Raw genomic sequence first — 26,136 nt, forward strand, 5'->3', positions numbered from 1 at the left:
AGGAAAGGGGCCTTAGAAGCGCGGTCTCTTTCGCCAGAGTTACCGTAAAGTTATGTTTTACGTCAAATTCCATACGCGTTCATGGGCGCTTAAATTTTCATAAATGTGTCACCCTGCTCTTAACGGTATTTTCTGTTTTTTCGACAGTCCATCTTTCATATTTTCCGTGGCTATACAAGACACACAGAGACAGATTGCCGATAGAGGGATCGAGAGAGACTTTCAGGCTGAAGAATCGGATTTCGCCAAAAGAAATGGCGTTTACAGAAAAGTCATTAGAGGCACTCTCCTTATACAATGACGGCCGAGTAGCCAGAAAAACGTGACGTATTAAATTCCCCGGGACGACAGGAAATCGCTCGAATGAGGGAGGGCCTCCGAGCTATTTTTTCTAACGCAACCCCCGAAAAAAAGGGGAAATTTGTCGATGCCTCTACAAATTTGGGGGTATTAGTGTACATTAAGGGTGCTGGCTGGTTGGTGTGTATGGGTTATTTCGGTATCCGTAGGAATTAGGTTTCTGGTATAGTTTAAAAAAAATTGCGTGATAATTTTAACCCGGAGAAAATTGAGAGGCTCAAAACGATAATTCTTTAAACAAACATCTTTACATTTCGCGTTTATCGTATAGCTAGAGGGGTTTACTACGGTCTGGTTTTACTCTAAAATGGATCGTAATTACAACAACCAAAAATCTCAAATACTTTTACCAGTGGCGGACTGGGTCTAATATTTTGGGTAGAGGTCGGGACGGTTAATCATTATCCATGTTTAAATTGATTTTTTTCGGGGAAAAAATGTAAACAAAGAAATTTACCGGTTAATATTTCGGAAAATGATTAAAACACATGTATTATTCGTAAAATTTAGGCTTTTTATCGAAAAAAACGTCCTTTTTTCCGATTAATTTTACAAATTTATAAAAAAATTAATCGGATAGTATAGTAGTATAAATTACTTGATCAAAACGTTTTACGAATAATTTTGAGAGCTTTATCTATCGAATAAAAGTTAACCATCCCTGACCTCTAATTTTGGACTGCCAGAAGACAAAGGGCCCCAGCTTTAACAACTATAACGCTATCATGTTTGAGGGGCCCACTACATAAACGGTCCGTGGGGCCCACCTGCCATCGGGCAGGTTCACTCTATGGCCAGTCCGCCACTGACTTTTACAATCAGCGAACAAACATTTGGTATTAAGCTTGTCTCTATGGAAATTAGAAACGACGAAAATAACCTTTACCTTCGTGTAGAAGTTGTCGATTGTATCGCGTACGTATTGATTTAATGGGGAAACGCGTTAGAAAGAAGCGTTTACCCGACGAAAAGAAACCATTAAACATAGACCTAGTCGCCGCCAATGTATTCGAACATTATTATAGAAACGTAAATAATTAACGATATAATCAATAGCGAGCCAAGTCCCGCGCAAAAGTCATTCCCCGAATAAGGGTTATTATACTTTAGGAAAACTCCTAAAGTCTGGCCATTGTAGGAAACGTAATCGAATAATCATCCGAAAAGTCGCCGCGTCCCCTATCGACCCAACGACGCATTTATACAATTTCCGGAATCACGTGACCAATTATTGAGGGCTCAGGGAGAAGTCTCTCTCTCTAGTCTCCCTCTTTGTTCTAAAGTTTACATTCATTTATCGCGGAAGGGAGACCATACGGGCGACATCGCCAGAGACAGCGAAACTTTCGAGCGGACAGGATCAACGAAAGCCTAGTGGTGTCGCCGAATCATTAAGCTTATCGAAAATGATTTCGAACCGAAGCTACACCGCCGTGGTGGCCCCGTTGTACCAGGGGGGAGAGCGTCACGCGCGCTGGGAGGTTGCGGGGTGGAAAGGATGCGCTTGTATAATAGTCGGCGCGTAGCGTCCCTGGCCAATTGCTTCCGTTTATTGGTTACTCACAAATTATAAATATCGCGCTGCACTCTCGCTCTCGGAGTGGAAAATGAAGCGCTCTCCGAATTTCCAAAACGAATTTGTAGTTCGACCCGACAACAAACTTATAAACTAGGAATATAACGATCGAGCGAGCTAATCCCGCGAGAATAGCTTCATAATGGCGACCAAAAAATATATGTAAATCTTTCCTCCTTATTATGGTCACCGCGAAAAACAATATTAAATGGGAAATATATTGTAAACGAAATGCAAATATATATAGTTTATATACACGGCAATACGAGAAAAATGAGTAATACAGTCCGCGTCATGTGTATACTTCAGTATTGCAGTCTCGAAAAGGTCAATTACTTGGGAAATAGGCAATAATGGTACGATTTAAAAAACAGAAAATATGGTTTTTACGAGGGGCTAAGCACCGATTACGGTGAGTACAGCCTTTGCTAGCGCTAAATCTGTAATCGATTACGTTATCACTTTAGTACAGCCAAAGCTACAGGCTTGTACACCGATTACGGATAGTGGATCAGTCATTGAAAATTAAATTTTGACTCTCGAACCAAAAGTTCTCAACAAACGGAAGACACTCTGTCCTTTCATCAGGTACCTATAATAAGGCTTTTAATCGGTATTTGAACAGAAGTTATCTGGTCGCGGGATTTCACAATGGATTCTCAACGGCATTAATTCCTCTGGATACGAAAAGCTCTTTCTCTCCAACCGTTGTCCGATCACTAAAGGCGCTAGTTGGCCGTTTAAACTATATTAAGGTGTAACACGTTGCAACGTAGCCGAGAACAAGGGCGTTTGTATACAGAAGGGGCCTATTAAAACCGCGACGAGGGGAAAACCTTGTCCTTTGATACGGCGACGGAAAAGGGTTGGTGTCTCCGCTCGTTAGAATGATGCCCACTTATCGATTCGGACTCTCCTTTCTGATCCTTAACATTCTGGATCACTTTCGCCACCCTGTCGGAACAATGTACCGAAGGTCTAGCTGGATAGCCGGGCCAAGGGGGAGGGGGGGGGCTAACAGGCCGAATAAAAGACAAGGGTAAACGAGGAAAGGGGGTCAGGATTGGTCCAAAAGGAGGGGGTGCTCATAATTCAGCTTGTAAAGCGAAGGACCACGCGGAACTATTTAATATAATCCCGAAAATTCGAAATTTCTAGCCCCCCTCCTCGGGGGGGGGGGGGGGGTTCGGGTACTAGGGCGTTCGCTCTATTTAGCTGAAAAATCGAGTCCGCAATATTGTTCTAAATTACCGAATGCGTCGGATTTCGTGCCCTTTTACGTAAACGTCGGGTTTATATAGGCAACATAGTTCCGTCGCTAAGCCTAATGACGCTTTCCCTCCCACCCATCGCTTCTCGGATAGCCTCAACCCCCCCGGCTTAATAACGACACATATATCCGAGGCGGAATAAAGTATAGAAAACGAATATTCGCGAAGTCGCGCTATCGGTCGTGGCAATATACAAGGGCGGGCAGGGGTAAGGGTAGGGTTATAGGGTCTCTCTCCGGTTGAAACGTGCCAATCGGCCAGGGCTCTCAAAACGCATACCATCGCTAATCAGTCGGAGGCATGTTTATGTGTTTAGTAAACGAGTCGGTGACGAGCCAGGCCCGGGAAAAGAGTTGAGAAGGTTCCAACGTATTAGTGGGGGATGGGGGTGGAATCGGGAGTCAACCGGGGAACGAAGGGGGGGGGGGTCTAAATGATTACGAAAAGGGGGTCGGACGGGAAAGAATACTTTCGGGCGGAATATATAGGAATAGCCCCTTTATCTCTATGGCAACCACTTTATACGTCTATGGAAAAGGATAAGGCTTAAGAGAGAGCCGGGGGGGGGGGGATACCGAACGATTCAAACTTTCTAAGTCTCGCGACACTCCAATGATTAAAGCGATTCAGTTGCCTTTATATTTATTTCTCGGCACGATGGAAAGGGGGCGCGCCACACCGACCAATTTACCTCCCCCCCCCCATTTACACCCCCTAATATATATTATTATAAGGGTCGGTGGGGATACGGGAGGGAGAGAAAGAGTAAATTAGAAATGCTAAACTAGTCGATGCGATTACGTTATTAGTCGTATTGTGTTTCGCCTCACGTTATCAGATATTGCGGACAGCCCCCCCTCCTCCCGGAGCGTACACTATTTCCCCCCCTCCTCTACTTGCACCCTACCCCCTCATCCGATACAGAGGACTACTTATTTTCGGACCGTGGCACTCAGCTGGCATCGAAGTCGAAGCATACGCGTAGGCGTTACCGATATAGACGCAAATTGTCAGATAATCAAACGAAGTTAAGCGCTAACGTTTACCAGCTAGGCGCCATCGTAACGCCAGACGATACGTTTGGGAATAGCGTATACCGAGCGAGATAGGCGCGCGGACGTCCGTAAAATGTATCCAAAAAGCGGTCGAGAGGGCTGCCGACAATTTTAACGGTTCTAATAAATATAATAGGAGTTTCCTATAACGGGGTACTTTCGTTTAATACGAACGGGTGAAGAGGGGGGAGCGATTGACTGGACGGAAGGACGTTAGGGACCGAGCGGCCGATCCGCGTGCTTCAGCGCCATCTATCCGACAAAATAGATCGTTAATACGCGATAAGGCTTCGCGTGAAAAGACAATTCTCCCCCCTCCCCCCTCCGTCGCTGCCGTCCGCGGGGTGGGGGATTTTCTCGATTTTCATAAGAAGCGAATCGACACCCCGCGAGCTTAACGCGACTCCAGAGAATAAACCAAGTTTGTCACGCGCGCAACCCAATAAAAACAGCGCGGCTCTCGCAACTTGCATACCAAATGAATCCCCCCAAATCAGCGGGATAAAGGCCCAGGGAGAACGCTACGCCAAAGCAACCCAAACTATTAAAAAAAAAACCAAATGAAAAATATATTTCCAACTCATTTTAGGTATTAGTTGGACTCCTAGAGTAAGGGGGGGGATAGGGGCTTAAAAAGTAATAGTACTATATTATTTTAGTCTCCAGTATATATATATATATGTTTATATTATATCTGCCGAACACCTTTATACTATACTACTCGATATCGAATTTTTCGTGGAGCTCATGCATAGTTTTTCGATTATTAGCAGTAGCGTTTGACGCTTTGCATAGGATATTAGTACGAGGCATAAATATGACGGGAGAGTGTGTGATACGAAATGACCAAATAAACTACGTAATTTATAAACAAATCAGAGGTAATATTAACGTAGGTTAAAAAGAAGCCTAACGCCTGTAGGAAATGTTTGACACGCTTAGCATCCGTGCATATATGAAAAGAACACGGTAAAGGGGTTGTTGGTTACGGGCCCGTAGCCAGCGGGGGGCCCTCAAAAACTATTTGCGCCCCCTTAAAAATATCATTGTGTCCCTACCAAAATGTCACGTGTTCTTATGTCAAACGGCAGTGTGGCGCTTTAAGCTATTTGTTGTTAATTTTCCGGAAAAATAAAATGCGGAAAAATTTCCAGAAAATTTTCCGCAAATCGGAAAAATATAAATTGAAACAAATTACTTTTTAAGAGTTTTTTATGTTTTTAGCTTTTTATCGATATAAAATGTGTAACATATTACAAAAAATTAATAGTGTTAATCAGTTTAATCTAGTCTAGAGGTTTAGTTTTACTTTTAGATTCGAAAAAGTTAGGCGAAAATGCCACTTTAATTAAATTTGCAAATAATATCAAAAATCAGCTAGGCTAATACCCAAGACACCACCTTAGGCCTAAGTCATCAAGCGACTTTTGTTACTACTAATCATGGAATTAAAACTTTTTTGTATTTATTTCGGAAAATTTCCGGAAAAGAGCCCTCGGTCATTTTCCAGAAAATGTTCCGACTTACAACACTAAAATAATCTAAGGATATGGGTCTGAAACTAGATGCGGAATTATTAAAAATGTTAGGTAATTTTTTGCCAGTGAAATTCAACCGTATTTAATCCAATACTTAATACAATTGAACACGCGTATTTAAATCCATTCCTTTCTGAAATAAATTTTATTTGAGCTTTTAGTCTGTATCTACTTTATAACGGCGATCACGCGAAAACACTTCATCGCGGAGGACGAAGGTGCTCGAATAAGAGATTCCAATCGCAACATCGCCGATCGAGACGACAGAGGAAAAGTGGAGTGGCGGCGCGGAGTAGGAAAAAACACGGTGTTGAATGAGAGCTCTTACATCTGCCTGCTTATAAAACAAAAGAATTAAAGGGAGGGGGCCGGAACGAGGGGCTTATTCTCAGCCCCCCACCACTCGATCTCCATTAAAATGGAGCGTATGGTGTGTCAGAGGGGCGACCGTAACCACTTCGGAGCGAGTATTAAAAGGAACGAAAATCAATATATCGATAAAGGGGGGCTGATTCTGTCATTGGTAAAACAGACGATTGAGGGAGGGGGTGTGTGTCTAGGGGTTCTAACGAGCCCCCGACGCTGACGGAGAAATGAGTCTTTGAAAGTAAGCTCTTAGCGCCCCGACGAATTCGGCCGGGTCAATCGAAGCAAAGGGCGAGCGCAAAAAACGGTGGCTGGGAGCGATCGACCGAAGAGCGCGGCCAACTACGAGAACAAACAAAAAGGCCGACCACTCCGCGACGCGTTAAAAGCCAGCCAGACAGTTTCGCTCCAATTATTTATTTACAATCTAAAGATTGGATAACCCGGACCGACAGCTTTCTCCTCCCCCGTTGAAGCTTGGATTATTTCGTGATCGACTCGAAAGACGCCTGAAAATAACTCGATACTATTCCCCGTTTCGTGTCGTCCGAATTAGATAAAATCATTTTTGAATTTCTAAATGGCCAACTGTCAGTTGTTCAAGCTGAACGTTTCCTCCTTCCGCAAAACCAAGGTTGATGGTTTGTTTACTAACAAATTCGGTACTTAAAGTAATAATAATAATAATAATAATCAGCTAACCTCGACAAGTTTTTAAAACCCCCCAAACTAGTGGGAAGAGAACTTGCAAACTCAACGCGGAAGGAGTTGTTCCGAGTTTTCACCCAGTGCCACAAGCTGGGATCGAACCCGGCTCCTCTTGCTGCGAGGCGAAACTGATAACCACTCCGCCACCCCACCTTCGATTCAAGGTCAAACGGTCGACTCAAACCGCTATAAGGTCAAACGGTCGACTCAAACCGCTATAAGGTCAAACATAAATCTAATTAATACGGTAACAATTTGAAGAAAATTCTGTACTTTACGTAAGTAAACGATTCAAGGTCAAACCTGCATTACAAGGTCAAACGAAAAATCTGGTTAATAGTTCAAAATGGTAAGAATTTCGAGGATTTAAGAGACGATTAACCAGGACAAAGTCGGTGGGAAATTCATCTGTATTTAAAATCGAAGGGTCTCGCAACAAGCCATCGATTCTCTCGAAGACTATCACCTTCGGGCCAGCCCTCACCGCGGGAGGGAGCCCCAGTTGGTCCCCGCGGGAGCTTCCCCCGTCCACCTATACAATTACGAGACACGTCTCAATAAGGGACTGCTCCGAAACGACCCGAGTAAAAACCAGCGCGCGACTAAACATCTTTGGAAAAGGGAGCGCGCCAACCCGATATACAAATATCAAAGGGAATTAAATTAAGCGAAGCTGAATGGACTTCCGGCCGTCGCGCGAAAGATCTGAATAAGCAAACGCCCTCTACAGTCAATTCCTCACGCGATTCTTCGGGAGGACGCCGATAGCCGCGGTCAAATGAGCGATAAACAATCAAATATATATGGGGACGATTGAATGGACATTCTCGGAAATCCAAAATGAAGCGGTAACGGGTGGTTGAAGAAAGGACGATAAATAATAGTTCAATGCGGTTCAGTTCAGTGGCTGCGAAGAAAGGGAACGTCGAACGAATGCCAAAATCACGTAACATTTTTGTTGGGCATTTTGAAAAATATAATAATAATAATAATAATAATAATAATAATAATCAGCCACCTTAGGCCTAAGTCATAAAGCGACTTTTAAAGCCATTATTTTAGGTGGCCGGGTTACAATGCGTAGGAGGGTGGCGACAAGCTCTCGACCCGAACAATCAGGGACGTCATTTGGGTGCTAAAAAAGTGCAGGAATTTTTCTAATATTAATTCGGAATCGGATGAAGTATAAGAAATATCTTGGGAACATTTTTTGTTATGTCTATTATCCTGAAAAAACTGCAATGTTTCGATAAAAAATGCCAAAAATATTAAATTTGACGTAATTTTGCCCTTTACGTAACTCTTCGCGCAAGTTCTGCTTCCTCTTGAAAAATCCTGAAATGGCGTTCCTGCTAACAATTACCGTTAGCAAGTTTTTATAGGAAGGGGAAACTGAAGATCCCGGGTGAAAACCTCTTCGACCCGTGGAGAGAAAATTTGCAAACTCAACGCGGAAGGAATTGTTCCGAGTTTTCATACAGAAGATTAAGTCTTTAAAAAAAGTTGATACCTGAGCGAATATTAGCGTACCCAATTTTCGGAATTCCGTATGAAATTGGAATAACTATTTAAAGCAAAAAGAACGTAATTAGCGTTACGTGGATATGGCTCGCGGGACGATGGTGGCTCCTACCAGAACGAAGGTTATTTAGCGGCGAAAGGGAAATTATTCCGAGCCAAGCATACATTACCATCGCAAACAAGCCCCAAATTGAATAGAATTCTAATAAGATTGGAAACAATAGTCTGGCGAAGCGAGAGAGAGCGCGCTTTACGAAAAGAGTAATTGACGGTTATCGAGACCGAGAGAGAAGAATAATTGGTCCTGACCAAAGGGACACTAATAACTCGACGGATAACGAGCGCTGTCGACGGGTTCCAGCTGATCGAGCCGAATTGCTTATGGATGGAAGTCGACGCTCCGTGACCGAGCTCATTGTTCAATATCTACCCATTATCAATCTCTACTTACCCAAACGGGTAACCACCCCTCCCAGCCCCCCGGGCCTCGTATTACCGAGAAATGCTCGCGCAGCGCCCCCTGTCGTCATCCGCATTACCGTCGATTTGCGGAATTAGCCGCTTGAAATGAAACGAACAAGAGTCTCGTCGAAGAGACAAATTTCGACGTCGGACTTTTTCCTCCATAATCCATAATCATTTAGTCATCCCGACTGTCAAGCTAAAGAGGCTATCACGAACTCTTCCGCTCGTTTTCCGTTTCGTAGAACCAAGGAGGTCTCTTTTCGCTTACTTCTCGTAAAACAAACCCCAAAAATATCACCCCCTTCTATAACCCGAACGAGGAACGTGACGAACATTTTTACGAGTATTTAAAACTTTACGCGACAAAGCCCATCAGGTATCATCCCTCGAGAGGTAATTCCTATACTAATGGTCGAAGGGGTCGCGTTCGAATTTAAAAAAAGGGGGGAAAGTCGTACCTTAGAATTTACATCACCCGTAAACCTATCAGCGCGTTAAATTATATAAAAATAACTTTATCCAAACTATAAATTTTCACCCTAAGATTTGGCCGAATTAAGCTCGATTTAAATTTGAACAAAATTATACTAAAGCTCCCAAATGATCTTAAAACTCTTCCCCTACGCGTGAAAATGTCGAAATATTACGACGTTATTTCCATACAAATATAAAAGATATACGTTTGGGTAACCGCTATATTAAATAAATTCTTTGATAGGGATTAAGGGAAACCAAACTTTTATAAAACATATAGGCTCGATATGTCTATAAGGAAGCGGAGAGCGTAGGCGGGATTCGAGCGTGATTAATGCTTTAAAAATAATATCCGCGGAATTTCAAAAACTTCGGGGCTCTTTTAAATGAGAGAGAAATCGGGGATTCTCGTAAAAGGGGTTAGGCGAGACTCGTTTTAATTCAAAAGAGTCCGACTGCGAAGCCCACTAGCAGTTAGAAAGGCGAACTGTTGGGGGCCTGGCCGCGATTCGAAGTTTGTTAATATTAATCGACTTATAAAAGTGGGGGGCTTATTTTGGTCCAGCGAACGGTTTCCTATAAGGACTTTGAAACTATATCTCCCAAACGATAACGCGTGAGGTGTTATAAGGATAAGACGTCGTAACGAACTTTGGGGGGAAAACCCGACGCCTTTATGAAAACCATACACAGCTCGCTGGATCGGGAATTTTTGAAAAGAGAGAGTTGAAGGGAGAGAGAGAGAACGTGCGAATTTATACGCAATTTTCAAAGATTTTCCGGAACGACCAAATAGGGAGAAATCGATGGAGCGGGAATAATTCAAAAGTCCACCGACAGGGGGCGCGTATGACGAAAACAACCCCCCGCCCGGTTCAAACCCCTTCCCTCGCGCGGATATTTTCCCTTTGAACTTTTATTGTGAATTAATTATAGGAATGGATATAAGAGGTCTAGGAAAGATTTGGAGAAGTTGGGTGGACCTGCCGAATGAGGCAGAAATATTTAATAGAGAGGGGGACGCGCGGAGGGGAGAGTGTCGGTCACGGGGATTATTGAATTTCAGTCACTCCAGAGGCGGTGTGAAGAGTGTTGGACGGTTGGGCGCAAGCGGTTATCCGAGAGCCACTTTAAGCGAAGGGGGGATTTCCGAGCCGGGTTGAAAGCGAACGCCGGAAATTCCTGAAGGTGACCGAAAGTGTCATCGAGGGACTCGTCGATGGACACGAGAGTTCTTTAACGCGGCCCTCGACTTCGACGAAACGCCCTCCGGCGTTGATTTGGTAACGGAGTTAAGTGTAGGATGGATCCCCCGCTCCTATTCAAGCCGGTTCAATAGCGTCTAAGGCACCTCGCTTCCGAATCGCGGGCCCAAGGTGTCCATACATCAAGACGTCTTTGAACACCTTCCGAAACTTAAAGTTCATTTAAGATGAACTCAATAAATGTAAACATTTGAAAGGTTACGGAGAAGTGCAGATTGAATTAATTTAACTACGAACGTATGACGAAGACGAGCGGTTCAGGGGGCAAAATACGGAAATTCTCGCCCTATTCAATATTACACATCAAAGTTTAGTTTTGAAACTTTACATTATAAAAGTAGGTCAAAAATCCTCCGTATAAGTTTGTAATTTAATGCAAATACTAGCTAAGTAGGATTATTATTAATTATTATTAATCTAAAAACTTTGGAAATAAGTTCCAGTTCTGTTCAGAGCGCAACTAACAAGGAGAGTACCCGAGGTGTTTATTGCCGATTTAGTTCAAAGTCGGCCGTAATGTAGACCTATATGAGATATGAAATTTCCCAAAAGCAGACGTTGCACTACCCATTCGATTTGCCATGGCAACCGAAAATGTTTTTGACCACTTACAACCAAAATAAGATTTTTTCCTTATTTTACCCCAAATTTGTTACAAATTTACCTTAAAAATGTTTCAATTTACCCAAACTTGATGAAATTTACCTAAATGTGGTCCAAATTACACATTTCGTGATTTTCAAAATTTTTCAAAATTTTCGTAGCTAGGACCCTGTGAAACCGAGAAAATCCCATGCTTTTTTAAATGGAGATTTTATTGTTTTAAGTGATCAAAAACATTTTCGGTTGCTATAGCAAAACGAATGGGTAGTGCAACGTCTCCTTTTGGGAAATTTCATATCTCATATAGGTCTACATTACGTCCGACTTTGAACAAAATCGGCAATAAACACCTCGGGTACTCTCCTTGTAAGTTACAGTCCCTGTCCAGAGCGCAACTAAGTTACAGTCCCTGTCCAGAGCGCATTTTATAAACAGGCCTGTTCAGAGCGCAACTAAGCTACAGTCCCTGTCCAGAGCGCATTTTAGTAACAGGCCTGTCCAGAGCGCAACTAAGTTACAGTCCCAGTCCAGAGCGCATCTTAGTAACAGCCCTGTCCAGAGCGCAACTAAGTTACAGTCCCTGTCCAGAGCCCATAAACCATATACAGCGCAAAAAACTAATCCAAGAGATGACACTTTGGAAATTTAAACTACCCGGGTTCCTTTTAACCATTTATAGTTATTATTATTAGCAGTGGATCGATATTGCTTATTTCGCGGGTTGAAAATTGGTAGGAGGGGTATGGGGGGGGGGGGGTTGCGCGCCAGGTACGAGTGGAGGGCCAACCCGATGTTGGCGAGGGTTGAAGATTAATAGGGAAAAGCCGGTGGTAGTCCTGGCGCTAATGTTTCTTTGACACGTGATGTCGCATTTGTCGCTTAAGGCGAGTTAGTAGTTTCTATCATCGGGCTGCTACTATACGCGTGTGTCTCCCCCACTAAATGTACCTTTCGCACGCTTCCAGCCGATAGAGCGACTGGGCAAGGAAAATAATGATAAACTTTACATTAGAAAGGGAACAAATACGGCAGCCCATATAAGATACGTATTTGATCAAAAGAATAAGTTCACTTTCTATTTAAACGTTCGAAAAGCGCGGTAGGCTAGTGCCATTATTTGAATAAGTTTTCCGCTTTTTTGTTTTTTTCCTCGAAGTGGTCGTAATTAAAGGCGGCAATATTACCGTCGCGCCGAAATAATCGCCGAATAATGATAGTCAATGGCCTCTTCCGAGAATAGAATCGCTCTCCACTCGGAGTTTGTTTATCAAAACGCTATTGATTGGAGCTAATGAGTTTTAGAATGTGGGGAATCGAGCGTTATTAGCGAAGGGTGCAGTGAGAGAGAAGCCATTAACGAAATTGGATTTCCTCCGACGTTATTTTAAACTCGACTCTATGTCAATTTGGCCGAATAATAAATAAATAAATTATAATCAGCTAGGCTTATACCCAAGACACCCAAGTCACCGTATTCAAAATCTTCAACTTTTAAATACATTATTGTAACCTATTCAGTAGCAAGTTTTTCTGGTGGTGCGAGATCTCATTGCGAGGTCAGGCGTTTCGGTCTTGCGGTCAAAAGTTATTGGTCCCGTTATGCCGATCCCGTTTCGGCGCCCCCACCTATGACCTATTGGTGTGCAACGCTTACTTCAGTATCCAACGACAACTTTAACATAAATTTATAAGTACCCGAATATCTTAATTCTCAAATTTCTTCATTCTCAAATTTCTTCATTCTCAAATTTCTTCATTCTCAAATTTCTTCATTCCCAAATTTCTTCATTCCCAAATTTCTTCATTCCCAAATTTCTTCATTCCCAAATTTCTTCATTCCCAAATTTCTTCATTCTCAAATTTCTTCATTCTCAAATTTCTTCATTCTCAAATTTCTTCATTCCCAAATTTCTTCATTCCCAAATTTCTTCATTCCCAAATTTCTTCATTCCCAAATTTCTTCATTCCCAAATTTCTTCATTCCCAAATTTCTTCATTCCCAAATTTCTTCATTCTCAAATTTCTTCATTCTCAAATTTCTTCATTCCCAAATTTCTTCATTCCCAAATTTCTTCATTCTCAAATTTCTTCATTCCCAAATTTCTTCATTCCCAAATTTCTTCATTCCCAAATTTCTAAATTCCCAAATTTCTTAATTCCCAAATTTAAATACTACATTTTGTTAAATAGAACATTTAATTTGGTATTTTCAAGATATGTTGTATCGAAATAATTTTAATAGTTTATTTTCGTAAATATACGAATTTTGGGAATTGCAAAAATATAGTGTTTTATCATTTTTAACGAGAGGGCTGCGAACGAGACCAGAATCCACGCAAATACTGTCTGCAACCTGCATAGCTCTAAATACATATTTCAAAACACGAAGTAAAAAACGCGAGCTCAATTTACGTGATAAGGAAATGATCTATTACGAAACGAACTCACACGTTGATATTCTAAGAATATAATGACGAAAACCGATAATTTTCGATTTTGGTTTTTTCAAAAAAAACCAATGACGAATTTTCTAAGAACATAAAACAATCAAAGAACTACCGCACGAAATGGAACAAAATAAATGACTAGTAATATTAATATAAAGAAAAATTCCGTCGCTTAGCATCCGGCATACCAACTATTAAAACCATAGAAAAAGAAAAAAACTGGAGCTGGTTTTTCAGAAATCGAAGAAATTGAGCTCTATAATAAAGGCGTGGAAATATTGTGTTCTCTACATCGAAGCCAATATTTTAATGAGAAGAAAATTAAATTGCCTCGGGTGGAGAAATTATTTTTAAATTACGGGTTCCGATACTAGCAGATAACTCGGAGGCGCCAAAGGTTTTACACGGATAATAACCCTATTAGTCCAATTACACGATCGGGTTTTCACGCCTTTACCGAATTTAACATATACCCGAGGTTCGACCCTAAGGTGCATTGTACAAGTTTATTAGCTCGATATTAGCATATCGTACGCGAAACGAAGGAAAGTAATTCCAATTATAATTAATAATTTGTTATACTATAGGTATAATTAACTAAGAAATCAACCCCAATAACGTGATTACGCTAATAGCATTGAAATATTTGATCAAATTTGTTGGCCAATGCTGCTTTCGTTAATAAAACGTCCACAGGTTTTTGCAGGTTTACCGACTTAGAAAATTACCAGCTACCCTTTATTTGATTAGCATTTATTAACTTGTATAATACACATATATTTTAATATTCATTCAGAAAAAATATATAAAAATTATTTATTGGGGGTGTTAAGTCTTTATCATCAAGTTCATAAACGTTGCCAAAAAAATGTACATGCAGTTGCGTAATCGGGTCCCTGAGCGGGCTCAAGCTTTTTGGCAAGCCCCAAACCCCTAGGCTTAAGCCTACTCAGCCTATTTGTTAATCGGCCACTGCGTACATGAGCCCAACGAGTTCTGAAATCACACGGATATCGAAATTCTCCAAACCCCGAACAGAGATTTTGGAAATATCACCGTTATATTTCTAGTGCCAATATAATTTATTTGAACTAACAGATCTTTTGCTCTTCCGAAGTGATGTCTTGGGTGACGGCTCGTGTTTGCTTTCTCCAATCCTACGCAGTCCATCTTCGAAATCATCATCTCTACGAGAGGATATTAAAATTCGTTCCCGTTCGGCTTTCGACTCCTGCTCCTATTTACAGAGCCCCCACCCACCCGGGGATAACCTTGATTAAGTCGAAGGTTGCGCGTACAGAAACGTTCGTGACAGATTAGTTATTGCTCGAGAAATGACGAGTCGAGTTCCCCGAAAAAGGAAGTTGAAACTCCCGCGCGAACTCATATCACGGATCAAAATTTGTCAGACCTCTTTTTATCAATAGATTCCCCTGTTTTTCTTAGGTTTAAAATATGGGAGATCGTGTTTTACCACACGGACAGGCCATGAGTTTAAATTGCTTTGACAAAAAAGGGGTTTATTAAAAATGTCGCAAACGACTGGTATCGAGAGTTCAACGATATTTGATATCACGTCGTGCGAATCAAACGCGTTAACATTACTAACTTAAATTTAGAAATTAACGTAGCTAATAGCGATAATGTCTAATTGCGTAATACTAATTGGGAGAGTTATTAAATAAACAAGGAATGGAAAAATATAAACAGGAGCGTAGCTCGCTATCTACTACAGATATTCCGTTAATTTATGTAGTTGAATTATAGAAGAAAATACAACATTTTAAAAGAGTAACTTTAACCTCAAATTGCTGATGCCAAATAGTTAAATAAGTGTTATTCCTTGCGAAATCTTCAACTTCCTTATATGCCGAATGTTTATGGCATATGTTTAAAATAAGAAATTGTGTTATTTTCAAAACTAAATAATTATGTGGGAATTAAAATAAATTGTTTTTATTTAGTTTATAAAAGGGACATAGCTATTCCCCATGCTAGTCTCCGGAATTTGATTGGTTAGACTTGCGCATGTCGAATTTTTCAAATGATTGTGTCCCTTTAAGCACCAAATTTTGCTAAAGGTATAACTTGAAAATATTTTAGAGTTATTATTTTTTATAAATTCTATAGAAACCTTTCAGAAGGATTTTCGTTAGATTTTTTTAAAATATTTATAGAATAATAAATATTATAGAAGCTCTTTTATAGAGCTCTAAAGGATTATAGTTATCTTTATAGAGCTCTAAAGGATTATTCAGAATTTGTATAAATGAAATATATGTACGGGTGTGTTAGCGATAAAGTAAAGCAAAAGGATATATCTATAGTAGATGTTTTGATAATTTAGCGGCGTGGTTTGAATTTCCATGCACAGGTTATACGCAATTATCAGACTACCCATCAAACTCGACACGCAATTTCTAATCGTTCCAATTATAAAAAAAAGAGAGAGAGAGAGAGATCTGTTCACAGCTCTAACCGATAGAGAACAATTTGAAATAACTACAACAGTATAACAACGAATATAATATACGATATTTTATCTCTAATCCTAACCCCGTATAAAAATTATTTATTTATCGAAATTACTTATTTATTTATCGAAATTACTTATTTATTTATCGAAATAACTTATTTATTTATCGTAATTACTTATCGTAATTACTTATTTATTTATCGTAATTACTTATTTATTTATCGTTATCACTTATTTATCGTAATTACTTGTTTATCGTAATTACTTATTTATCGTAATTACTTATTTATCGTAATTACTTATTTATCGTAATTACTTATTTATTTATCGTAATTACTTATTTATTTATCGTAATTACTTATTTATTTATCGTAATTACTTATTTATTTATGTTATCACTTATTTATCGTAATTACTTGTTTATCGTTATTACTTATTTATCGTAATTACTTATTTATTTATCGAAATTACTTATTTATTTATTTATTGTAATTACTTATTTATTTATCGAAATTACTTATTTATTTATCGAAATTACTTATTTATTTATTTATTGTAATTACTTATTTATTTATCGAAATTACTTATTTATTTATTTATTGTAATTACTTATTTATTAATCGAAATTACTTATTTATTTATCGTAATTACATATTTATTGTCGTTAGGCTTAAGAAATGGTAACGATTAGTACAAATACTTTACACGTCCTTCTGTACGCATTTTGTAACGCTTAATGGCACCCCAAAAATATCAAAGCGTAGAAATCCACGAATTCGATTATTAAGAACGGGTCTCAATCCGCGTCAAATTGAACGGGAAAAATTGACGAGGAAAAAGTGTCAAGGTGACGTTGTCCGTTACGCTTCGGTGACAATCAGCATTCAACAACAATACGCGTACTAGTCAAACTTGGGAGAGAGAGAGTAAAATAGTATAGAAAAAAAGACGACTTATTGCTCATGATTTTTAGCTGGTTGCGCAATAGCGATATATTTTTATACATAAATTTATCGCGCATCCGCCGTCAGCGAAAAATTCGCGATTAGCGACAAAATAAAAGGGTTTAAATTCGCCACTATCCTTCCGTTGTTCTGGGAAAAATGTACGAGTTTCCCCTAAGCCCTATAATCTATTACTAATCAATGTAGCCCGCTAATCCGGAATAAGAGGAAAAAACACTTTGTCGGGAGGGTTGGAACAAATCAGAATTCAGACATTTTTCCAGATAAAAATAAGAAAACAACTACGGTTGAGTCATTTAAAAATATATTACTATTTAATATTGTCGAATATTTAATAGTTAAGTTACGGAAAGAAAAAATCATCAAATTTCCCACGCGATTTATATATGACTAACATCAGGGCCATGATATTCGCGCGTTTATCGTTTCATTCTAAAACTGTCTTTAAAAGCTGTTGCCTATATATCCTCGCAACATACTCGGTATACCCGTGCATTGGAATTACTTGTAATATATGCGGGATACAGCTATATATTCACCGATTGGGAAAAATATTATTTCACAACATCGATAGATTTTATAAAAAAAAATTAACGTTCCACATTCGCGAATCAAAATCATACTTTAAAATTGTATATTTGAACCGATTCTTTTAGGGCATGGTAAAACCGAGAATGTACTTAGGTTAGTGAGAACGGATCGGTTCACTTATAGGCTACTTTTCAAACGGATACCCTCCATTTTCGAAATTGAGTATCTTTCGTACGAAAGTTTTAATGATCTAGTTTCAATAAGTTTAGTAAAAGTTTGATTTAACTAAATGAATAATAGTTTAGAGATTCTAAATTAATATTTAAAATATTTTAAACCGTAAACTTTGTTTTAAAATATTTTTTATTAATACAATTTATAATTTACCAATTATTTACTATTTAGCTTAATTTAAATTAATTAAAGTTGTTAAATTCAGTTTTAATTAAAATTGCGCGAGCTTAAACGAACTTTTAGACTAATTAGAAATGTTTTCTTTAGAGATAAAATAGAACGTTCTTCGACCGATCCTAGATGGTGCTATATTGGGAAATGAATGGTTTACAAGGCCGAGAACATAAATCTTCGGTTTACTCTGTCTTTCACTGGAAGTAGGCTTACTGCAATACACGTGTGCCATGCAGTCAGCCTACTTCCAGTGAAAGACAGAGTAAACCGAAGATTTATGTAGTCGGCCTTTAAACCGGTATCTAAAAGGCAGACTAGTACGTTCTCAGTAACCTAATTACATTCTTGGTAACGTGAATGCTATAATTTAGTTACTAATACGACATATATTATATTGAAAAAAAATCTACAACTTTCGCTATATTCTTGTCCTAACTGTATAGGCGTAAGGGTGACATTTTAGATCTAAAATGTAAAGGAACCCTGATTTTGAAAGCCAATATGGAAAATAAAAAAGATCCAAACCTTGATTTCTGACCTCCTTGAACTCTTCGTTGTACTCATTCAGAGTTTCCCGAAGTTGCTTGTTTTCAATTTCGAGGTCTTGGGCCCGAATTGCTTTTTGGAGGGCTGCATGGCAACTTTCCAGAAACGGCAATGGATCTGAAGCAGCCAAAGAAAAATAGAAAACGCACGTGTTATTCAAAATCGAATTACGATGGAACTAAAACGCGTTAGTGAGAGGAAAACAACCCAAAATTACGTCTATACGCTCATTACCTCTTTTATCGAATTAGGTACGATTTATTTTCTTTCGGAAATTATCAATAGGCCTTGTTAACTATTAATATTGCACCTTGGCCTAATTAATTCAAGCGAAACAAAAAGAGGCATAAACTAGCCTCACGTCGATTGGTCCTACATCAATAAACAGGAGAACCTTGAGTTATTATATTGCCCTCACTCGCCAAAATGAAGTTCATTATTTTATCGTGATTACTTCATTTCAACTCGGATTATTTTATTTCCTCATTTCTTTTTGGTCTTTTTTCGGCCGTCTTTCGGGGAACGTGAATTTTAATGAAAAAGGATCAAATTGTCGAGAAAATGGGTGTTAAGAACTATTTAAAGAAATTAAACGAGAAATATGATAAATTATGGAAGTAAACATTCGACTATTAAATATTCCATTTTCCCAATTTTGATAAAAGTTAAGACTGGTTTTATCTGGTTTAATTTTGACGTGGCGAAGGGATATTCGGGGACAGGGGACAAGGGTCAGGGGTCAGGGCGAAAGAAGGCGGATTTTGGAAGGGAACATAACGGTATTGTCACTCGGCTAGCAAATATTCTTAATTAATTAAAATCTATTTCTGGTTGGAAGCAACTGAGATAATGATCATTTTTAATTTTAGTTCTAACGCACATTATTATCATTAAAATTAAAACAGCTTTAAACAGGGTTGCAACATTTTTTTCACAATCAAATTAACTGACTTTTCCAGGTTTTCCCTGACCATCTCCGGAGATTTTCCCAGACTTATTTTGTGCCAAGATTTTGTAATTTTTAACCTATATTTTAGTAAAAGTTTCCTATTTGCAACCAATATCAAATTCCCTGACATTTCCCTGATTTTTAGACTAATTTTTAAAATTCCCTGACTTTTCACTGATTTTTATACCCATATTCAAATTCCCTGACTTTTCCAGGAATTCTAGGTTTTCCAGGTCCCGTGGCAACCCTGTTAAATATATTTTATATACCGGTATATATACGTGTTTAATAAATAGTTGTATAATTGTTGTACATTTTTTTAATTTTACTCCTAATAATAATTACACACGGTAAATACGATCAATTAAATGAAATTTACTATTTAAAACTACAAAACAAGAACCGCGTTTTCAAAACTTCGACAAGTGTCAAAGTGTAATATTTATATCATACCGAAACTAAACTAAAATAAGTGAAATGACCTAATGTTAGTAGAAAATCTAAATCTATACCTTAAACAAGTACTCAGTCATCAATGATTTTTTTCAACTTATTGCACTATAGGGTGATACGCCTTTTCTATGGCCGCTACGGTTAAGTGTATAAACTTCACTTTTATCCAATCCGTTTGATACACTGTCGACTAACAAAGTATAAGTGAGGTATATATCTCGGTGAGTGGAGTACGAGGTAGTTGATATCTCAGACCGGCCTCAAAAGTTTGATCCCGTCCGATTGTTAACAAGATTAGGAAGCCGAGCGGGAGGATGGGGATTCATTTCATCCTTATTTTGAACCCCCCCCCCCCCCCTCTCCGCTCAGCGCAGCGCATCTTCCTACGAAAGGGTTACGCGTCTAGCTTACGTGGTTTATTATAGATTTTATATTAAGAAACTCGAGCGAGAGCTAAAGGTAAAGAAAGTAACGAAAACCCGCGAGCGCCAGCCAGATTTAGCGATTTTTCTAAGTCCTTTATACCGCGTCTTCCAACCCCACCTATTTCGACACGTTACCTGCGTTCATTTTTCAAAACACTTTCATCCAGCCTAGCAAAGCCGCGTCAATCGGTAATGTAATTTGTACTTTGCAATATTTTCTCTCCTCACGAAAAAAAAGTACTTTAAAATCCCCGCTTCGGCAAAGGCTTATATTAAAATAAGAAGGAGTTTGTACAAAATACATTTTTTAGTCGGCGAAAAGTCAGGAACGGAGAAAATTACGAAAAACAATGTTATTAGAAAGGATTTATATCTGACGCCGCCGATGCCAAAAAGGATTTTTTTTCCCCTTCGGCGAACGCCGTCTGGTGGTTGTTTTATAGAGAGAAATTTTAAATTCTATAAAGGCAAAAATGGATAAATTTCCCAAACTAGCCACAGTGTTTTTTCCCCCCACTTTCGCGAGTCTTTCAATTTGTCATGGAAATTTTGTTAAGGGAAGAACCAGAAAAAAAAATAAATTTCGCCTTTTGTTTTTCATCTTTTATATATTTTAATATTATTAAATCAAGAAAGAGAGGCGCAGCTCCCTTCTTAAACAAATTGAGAAAATTCAATTTTGAAAATTTGATATTAAAAATTTAAATTTACGATTCTATCGGTCAGGGCAAGCCGCCGAAGGAAAGACAACCGAATTGAGTTAGAAATTGTAAAATTGCACCGAGTTTACCGAAAAAAAATTAGAAACTTTTCCAAATATGTACAAATTTAAATACGAAAATAAAAATTTACGAGCAACTGTCTACAAGGAGTCCGAGCTAAATAAAAAAAAATCGTCGATATACTAACACAGGCTAGTCACCTCTAGCTTCTGTTAAATCTGGTGGCATATTCCCTTTAAGAATTAATTTTTAATTAATCTCATCCAACTTTCTTACTCCGTATGAAAAGTAAATAATTTTAATAATAGACTTAAGTAATCCAAAAAAAGGTTCGAAGGTAGCGTACACCATTCAACACCTATAGAAGTCGGATTTGCAGGATTTTAAGGTGGTTTTGAACGTGAGTATTTCCACATTTCGCCGCGAGGTGTCAGCGCACGCCTATTAATTTGCCGCCTTTTGGCGGGTGGGCCGACAAGTTAGGCGCTCGATGACATAGGTGGGTCAGGGGTCAAACGTTTTACGGCTCTCTTCCAAGTAATCCGGGGATCGAGGGTGAGGGGGGAGGGATAAGTACAAAGCCCGCGAAAGGTAAAAGTGGGAGGGGGGGGTGAAAGCAGATAGAGAGAGAGAGAGAGAGAGAGAGAGAGAGAGAGAGAGAGAGAGAGAGAGAGAGAGAGAGAGAGAGAGAGAGAGAGAGAGAGAGAGAGAGAGAGAGAGAGAGAGAGAGAGAGAGAGAGAGAGAGAGAGAGAGAGAGAGAGAGAGAGAGAGAGAGAGAGAGAGAGAGACGCGATCGAGGCATGTATTCGTGAGCACGTGCGTACGGTGTAGCGTGCACAGCTCCGCCCAGTCCGTTAACCCGCGCTCGGCACGGCCAACTCAAAAACTTATCTGATAATGAGGTTATGCCTTCAAACACAATACTTGTGGAGAGAACAAGTACCTCAGCATACAGAGAGAGACGTACCAGAAGTACTTGCTGAAATTATCACTCATTTACTAATGATAGTGTCTAAGTGACAAACGATTAATTACAATTGAAATAGAGTAATTAGACGTAAACGTCAGACAATATTAGCAGGCTACGTTTGATGATTTAGTGTTAAAACGGAAATTATTTTAATATGAAGTCAATTTGAGTTTAATATGTATTTAATTTTTGACAGTAACGTAGTGTTCGATGGGGTAAGATAACTCTGACGGCTTTGGCCCCGCCTACGAGAAAAAAAATCCCTTTTGCACGCGCTCCCCTCTCACGTTGTTGTTTGTTAAGACAAGGACAGTAGATACAGGGACGAGAAAGCAGGGGGAAAAAATTTGATTTTAAACGTCTTCATATTCACGGGGAGTTAGATGTAAACAAACCGCGGCCATTGTTAAGACATGATTCACCATGGACAGTATTATTGTAGTTAGTTTTTACCATTTTGATGTTAAATTAAAAATAAAACTACGAGCGTAAATAAAAAAATGCCCATTTGTTTTGAACACTTAAGCCTCGTCAAGAACCGCTAAAATTAGATGACCGCCATTTTTTTGTTTACAACTAACTCGTTTTAGGTGATATATTCCAACAGATGCCGCCAATACACTTTCTCGTCATTGTAACTACTGTCCTTGGTTAAGATAACAAAGTGACGTGAAATAAACCATCAGCCCCATCGAGACGAAAATCTGCCGCGAAAAGCATTCCGAGTAGAAGTATGGATTCCCGTCATAATATATTCCCAAATTTACAAAGTGTATCATAAGCACGCGCAGAATTTTTCTTCATAAGGGAGGGGGGGACTTCATAATTTTGTTAGTGCATTCTTAGCTCAACAAACGGGGGAATTTGGCTCAATTCCCCCCTGTATAGCTAATTTTTCAAAAATTACCACAATTCGACTGAATGTCGAAATTTAATCGTCACGAGAAAAAATTTCAGTATACATTGTATCCAAAAAGGGTAAAAAACAATATTTATGGTGTATCTTTGCATGTCGAAAAGAGGTTGGTACAATCGATTCCTGTCGTGTCAAGAGCGGCTGCAACTCCAAAATCAGACTAACTGGTTTGTTTTTTTTTTTCAAAATTGATGGGGATACAATACGCGTAGAATAACAAAAATAGCGACCTTTAAAAATCACGCGTGAGTAAAACATTTTTTTTAATACAGGGTAGTAATCAATTGGATATCTTTCCCATGGAAACCGTCACTGAGAATCTCTCCATCGGAAACCAGTTAAAGACATCTCGGCGAGTTAGCTAACAGGAAAAACAAATCGAATTAAGAATATGGTCCTCCTCTTCGATATCGGACAGAAACGCTGACATGACGGATTGAATAAATGACAAATATTTTCCGTTTCGAACCGTCAATGTTTGGTTGTCAAGAAACGCCGGAGTAATTTGGGATAAAAAGCTTCCTTTCCACACGCGAAGATCGACGTCAGAAACAATGCGATTAAGGTTCCAGAAGTTAGTTTACGTCTGTCGCTATCGTTCGACACGAAATGAAAGTTAATAATAGGGGTCTGGAGCTGCTCAAGGACAAAATATCCATCCATGCAGAATGAGCAAAACCGGAAAGGGTAAAACAGTATAGAAAGATCGAGGTTCTTACTGATGGCCAAGAAAATGGGTTTTTTTAGGTATAACAATAATTGGGATTTATGAATTATGCAAAATTTAAAGTAAAAAAATTGTTTTTGAAGATAGAAAAGATTGCGAAATGTCAATTACTTTAAACTGTAAACTAAAATTTCAACTAGTGTCAATGGTGGAATAACGGGGTTCGTACGAAATTATTTGATTTAGAAACCCCGACTTATCCAGGTTATCACTGACCAATTTTTGGCAATATTCCTGACCTTTTTGGTAATATGCCTGGTAATTTTTTATAGGTAAAATACAATTCTTTTTTTTAAATATCATAAACTTAATTACATTTTATAACAACATACTGAGAGCGTCTCTCTCCCCTCTCAGGAAAAGGTGCCAGATATGAGCGCCCAAGAGAAAATACATAATTTTTATCTAGGATGCAAGTTTGTTGACTAATAAAATCCCTGATTTATACCGATATTACTTAAATCCCTGATTTATCACGATATTACTTAAATCCCTGATTTATCACGATATTACTTAAATCCCTGATTTATCACGATATTACTTAAATCCCTGATTTATCACGATATTACTTAAATCCCTGATTTATCACGATATTACTTAAATCCCTGATTTATCACGATATTACTTAAATCCCTGATTTATCACGATATTACTTAAATCCCTGATTTATCCCTGACTTTTTACGTTATTATTTACATCTGACTTGTTCCCCCAATTTGAGAATCCCTGACTTATCCAGGATATCAAGGATATCCAGGTTCCGTACGAACCCTGGATAAAATTTAAGGAAATTTGCTATAAAATAGCTCTAAAATAATTAAATTTGATACAAATCTATAGATTCTGGATATAAGCAAATGGCAATACAATTATAACGCGAATAGGAAAGTTTCTAAAGTTTTACTTACATTTTATACTAGGACTAAGACCACGAAAGGTCACGACAGTTTGAAGGGCACCAATCCATTCTGCTACGTAACAGAAATATTCATAACGTAACCACGTCTTCGCCCATAAAATTAGAGACCGTTATGAGCCTTATCGATAATTTGGGAAAAGGCGAAACTTAATTTCGTGTTGGAAAGTCAAGGTGCAAATCGCGCATGCTCTCGCGACCAATTTTTTATTTCTCCAAATTAATGTCCGAATGGGCTTTCGGGGTGGTTATAATATTTCGATTCAGTCAAGCGGGACACCACTCGAGCGAGCGGTATTAAGGGTCTGCCAAGGTCAACTCGCTGCCTTCCCCTTCCCGGCTACACCTTAGTAGCGTTACTGAGAAGGGGGGGGGGGGGGTAAACAGGACCAACTTCGCCCACGCCGGAAAAATAGGAAACAGCGAGCGATCAAAAAAATTATGATAAATGCGACTGTGATTGGATAAAAACATATCGCTTTTATAAGATTAGTCTCGCACCAAGAAACCCCACTCTCTCACTTTCCACGCTAGACAAATTATTAGACTGATTGCTATTTGTATAATTTGAACTAAGGGGGAAGGGGGGGGGATTGCGTAACGATACTTTCGATTCGGCCGCCGTAGGGGCTATTTTTCAAGTGGGGGACAATTGACTCGTTTTACAAATTTTTGATTTGTAAGTATGCCACTCAGTGTAGATGTTATTTGTACGTTTCCCTATTGTTCATTGTGACCGAGCTCCTCTATCTCGTTGTTTGGGTAATCACCGACCGGATCCGAGACGTCAAATTTCTGTATAGAGGGCTGAGAAAGAAATTTGAATTTCGCGACACAGATAATTATAATTTGCTTCGAATATCGTTGTCGTTTCAAATCTCTCACCAGGAGGCGGGTCATTTTTTATCGTAAGATAAGATAATATTACGTAATGATTTGACAAAGTCATTTCCAAACAAACTACGAGGATAAACCACTTTTTAAGTATCATAATTCTGCCTGCGCATCATCACCAAGCACATTGAATTAGTTTTGGCCAAGAATGTATTTATTGACTATGTTGAAACGATCATATTTTATAAAATCAAGGCCCCCACTCAAATCTTAAATTTTGTATGGGAAAAATAGGATTATATTTCTAAAAATATAGGACTATTTTTTCAAAATCATAGGATTTTATAAGACTATGTATATGCTACTTAATTTCCTAACTTTATGCATTTAAAAACAAAATCTATATTTAGGGAAATAAATCTTTGAACTATTTAACCTTTTTATCACAAAAATATACTAGTAGCTAGCCATGTTAACAATAACAAAAGTATAGACTAGAATAACTTTATTTAGGAATTTATCCTATAGCGAAATCTAGCAGTTTAACCGAGTGTCACGATTTAACAGGGCAAAATATCAAAATTATAGGATTTTATAGGATTTTTGGGAAGTTTGCTTAACATATAGGATGTTATAGGACATTTTTTA

At 38.7% G+C, this 26,136-nt stretch overlaps 1 protein-coding gene across 4 annotated transcripts in view; it reads right to left on the reverse strand.

Annotated features, from left to right (window-relative positions):
* The window catches only part of ct (homeobox protein, cut), a 460,014-nt gene that overhangs the window by 93,630 nt on the left and 340,248 nt on the right, over nt 1–26,136 (reverse strand). For all 4 annotated transcript variants that reach the window (XM_090164186.1, XM_090164187.1, XM_090164185.1 and 1 more), the window contains one exon: nt 18,555–18,692. In XM_090164186.1, the coding sequence (XP_090020312.1) occupies nt 18,555–18,692 (138 nt within the window). The remainder of the gene's footprint in view (nt 1–18,554; nt 18,693–26,136) is intronic.

Source organism: Leiobunum rupestre, chromosome 11 (genome assembly GCF_980474605.1).
Source record: "Leiobunum rupestre chromosome 11, qqLeiRupe1.1.hap1, whole genome shotgun sequence".
NCBI classification, from domain to species: domain Eukaryota; kingdom Metazoa; phylum Arthropoda; class Arachnida; order Opiliones; family Sclerosomatidae; genus Leiobunum; species Leiobunum rupestre.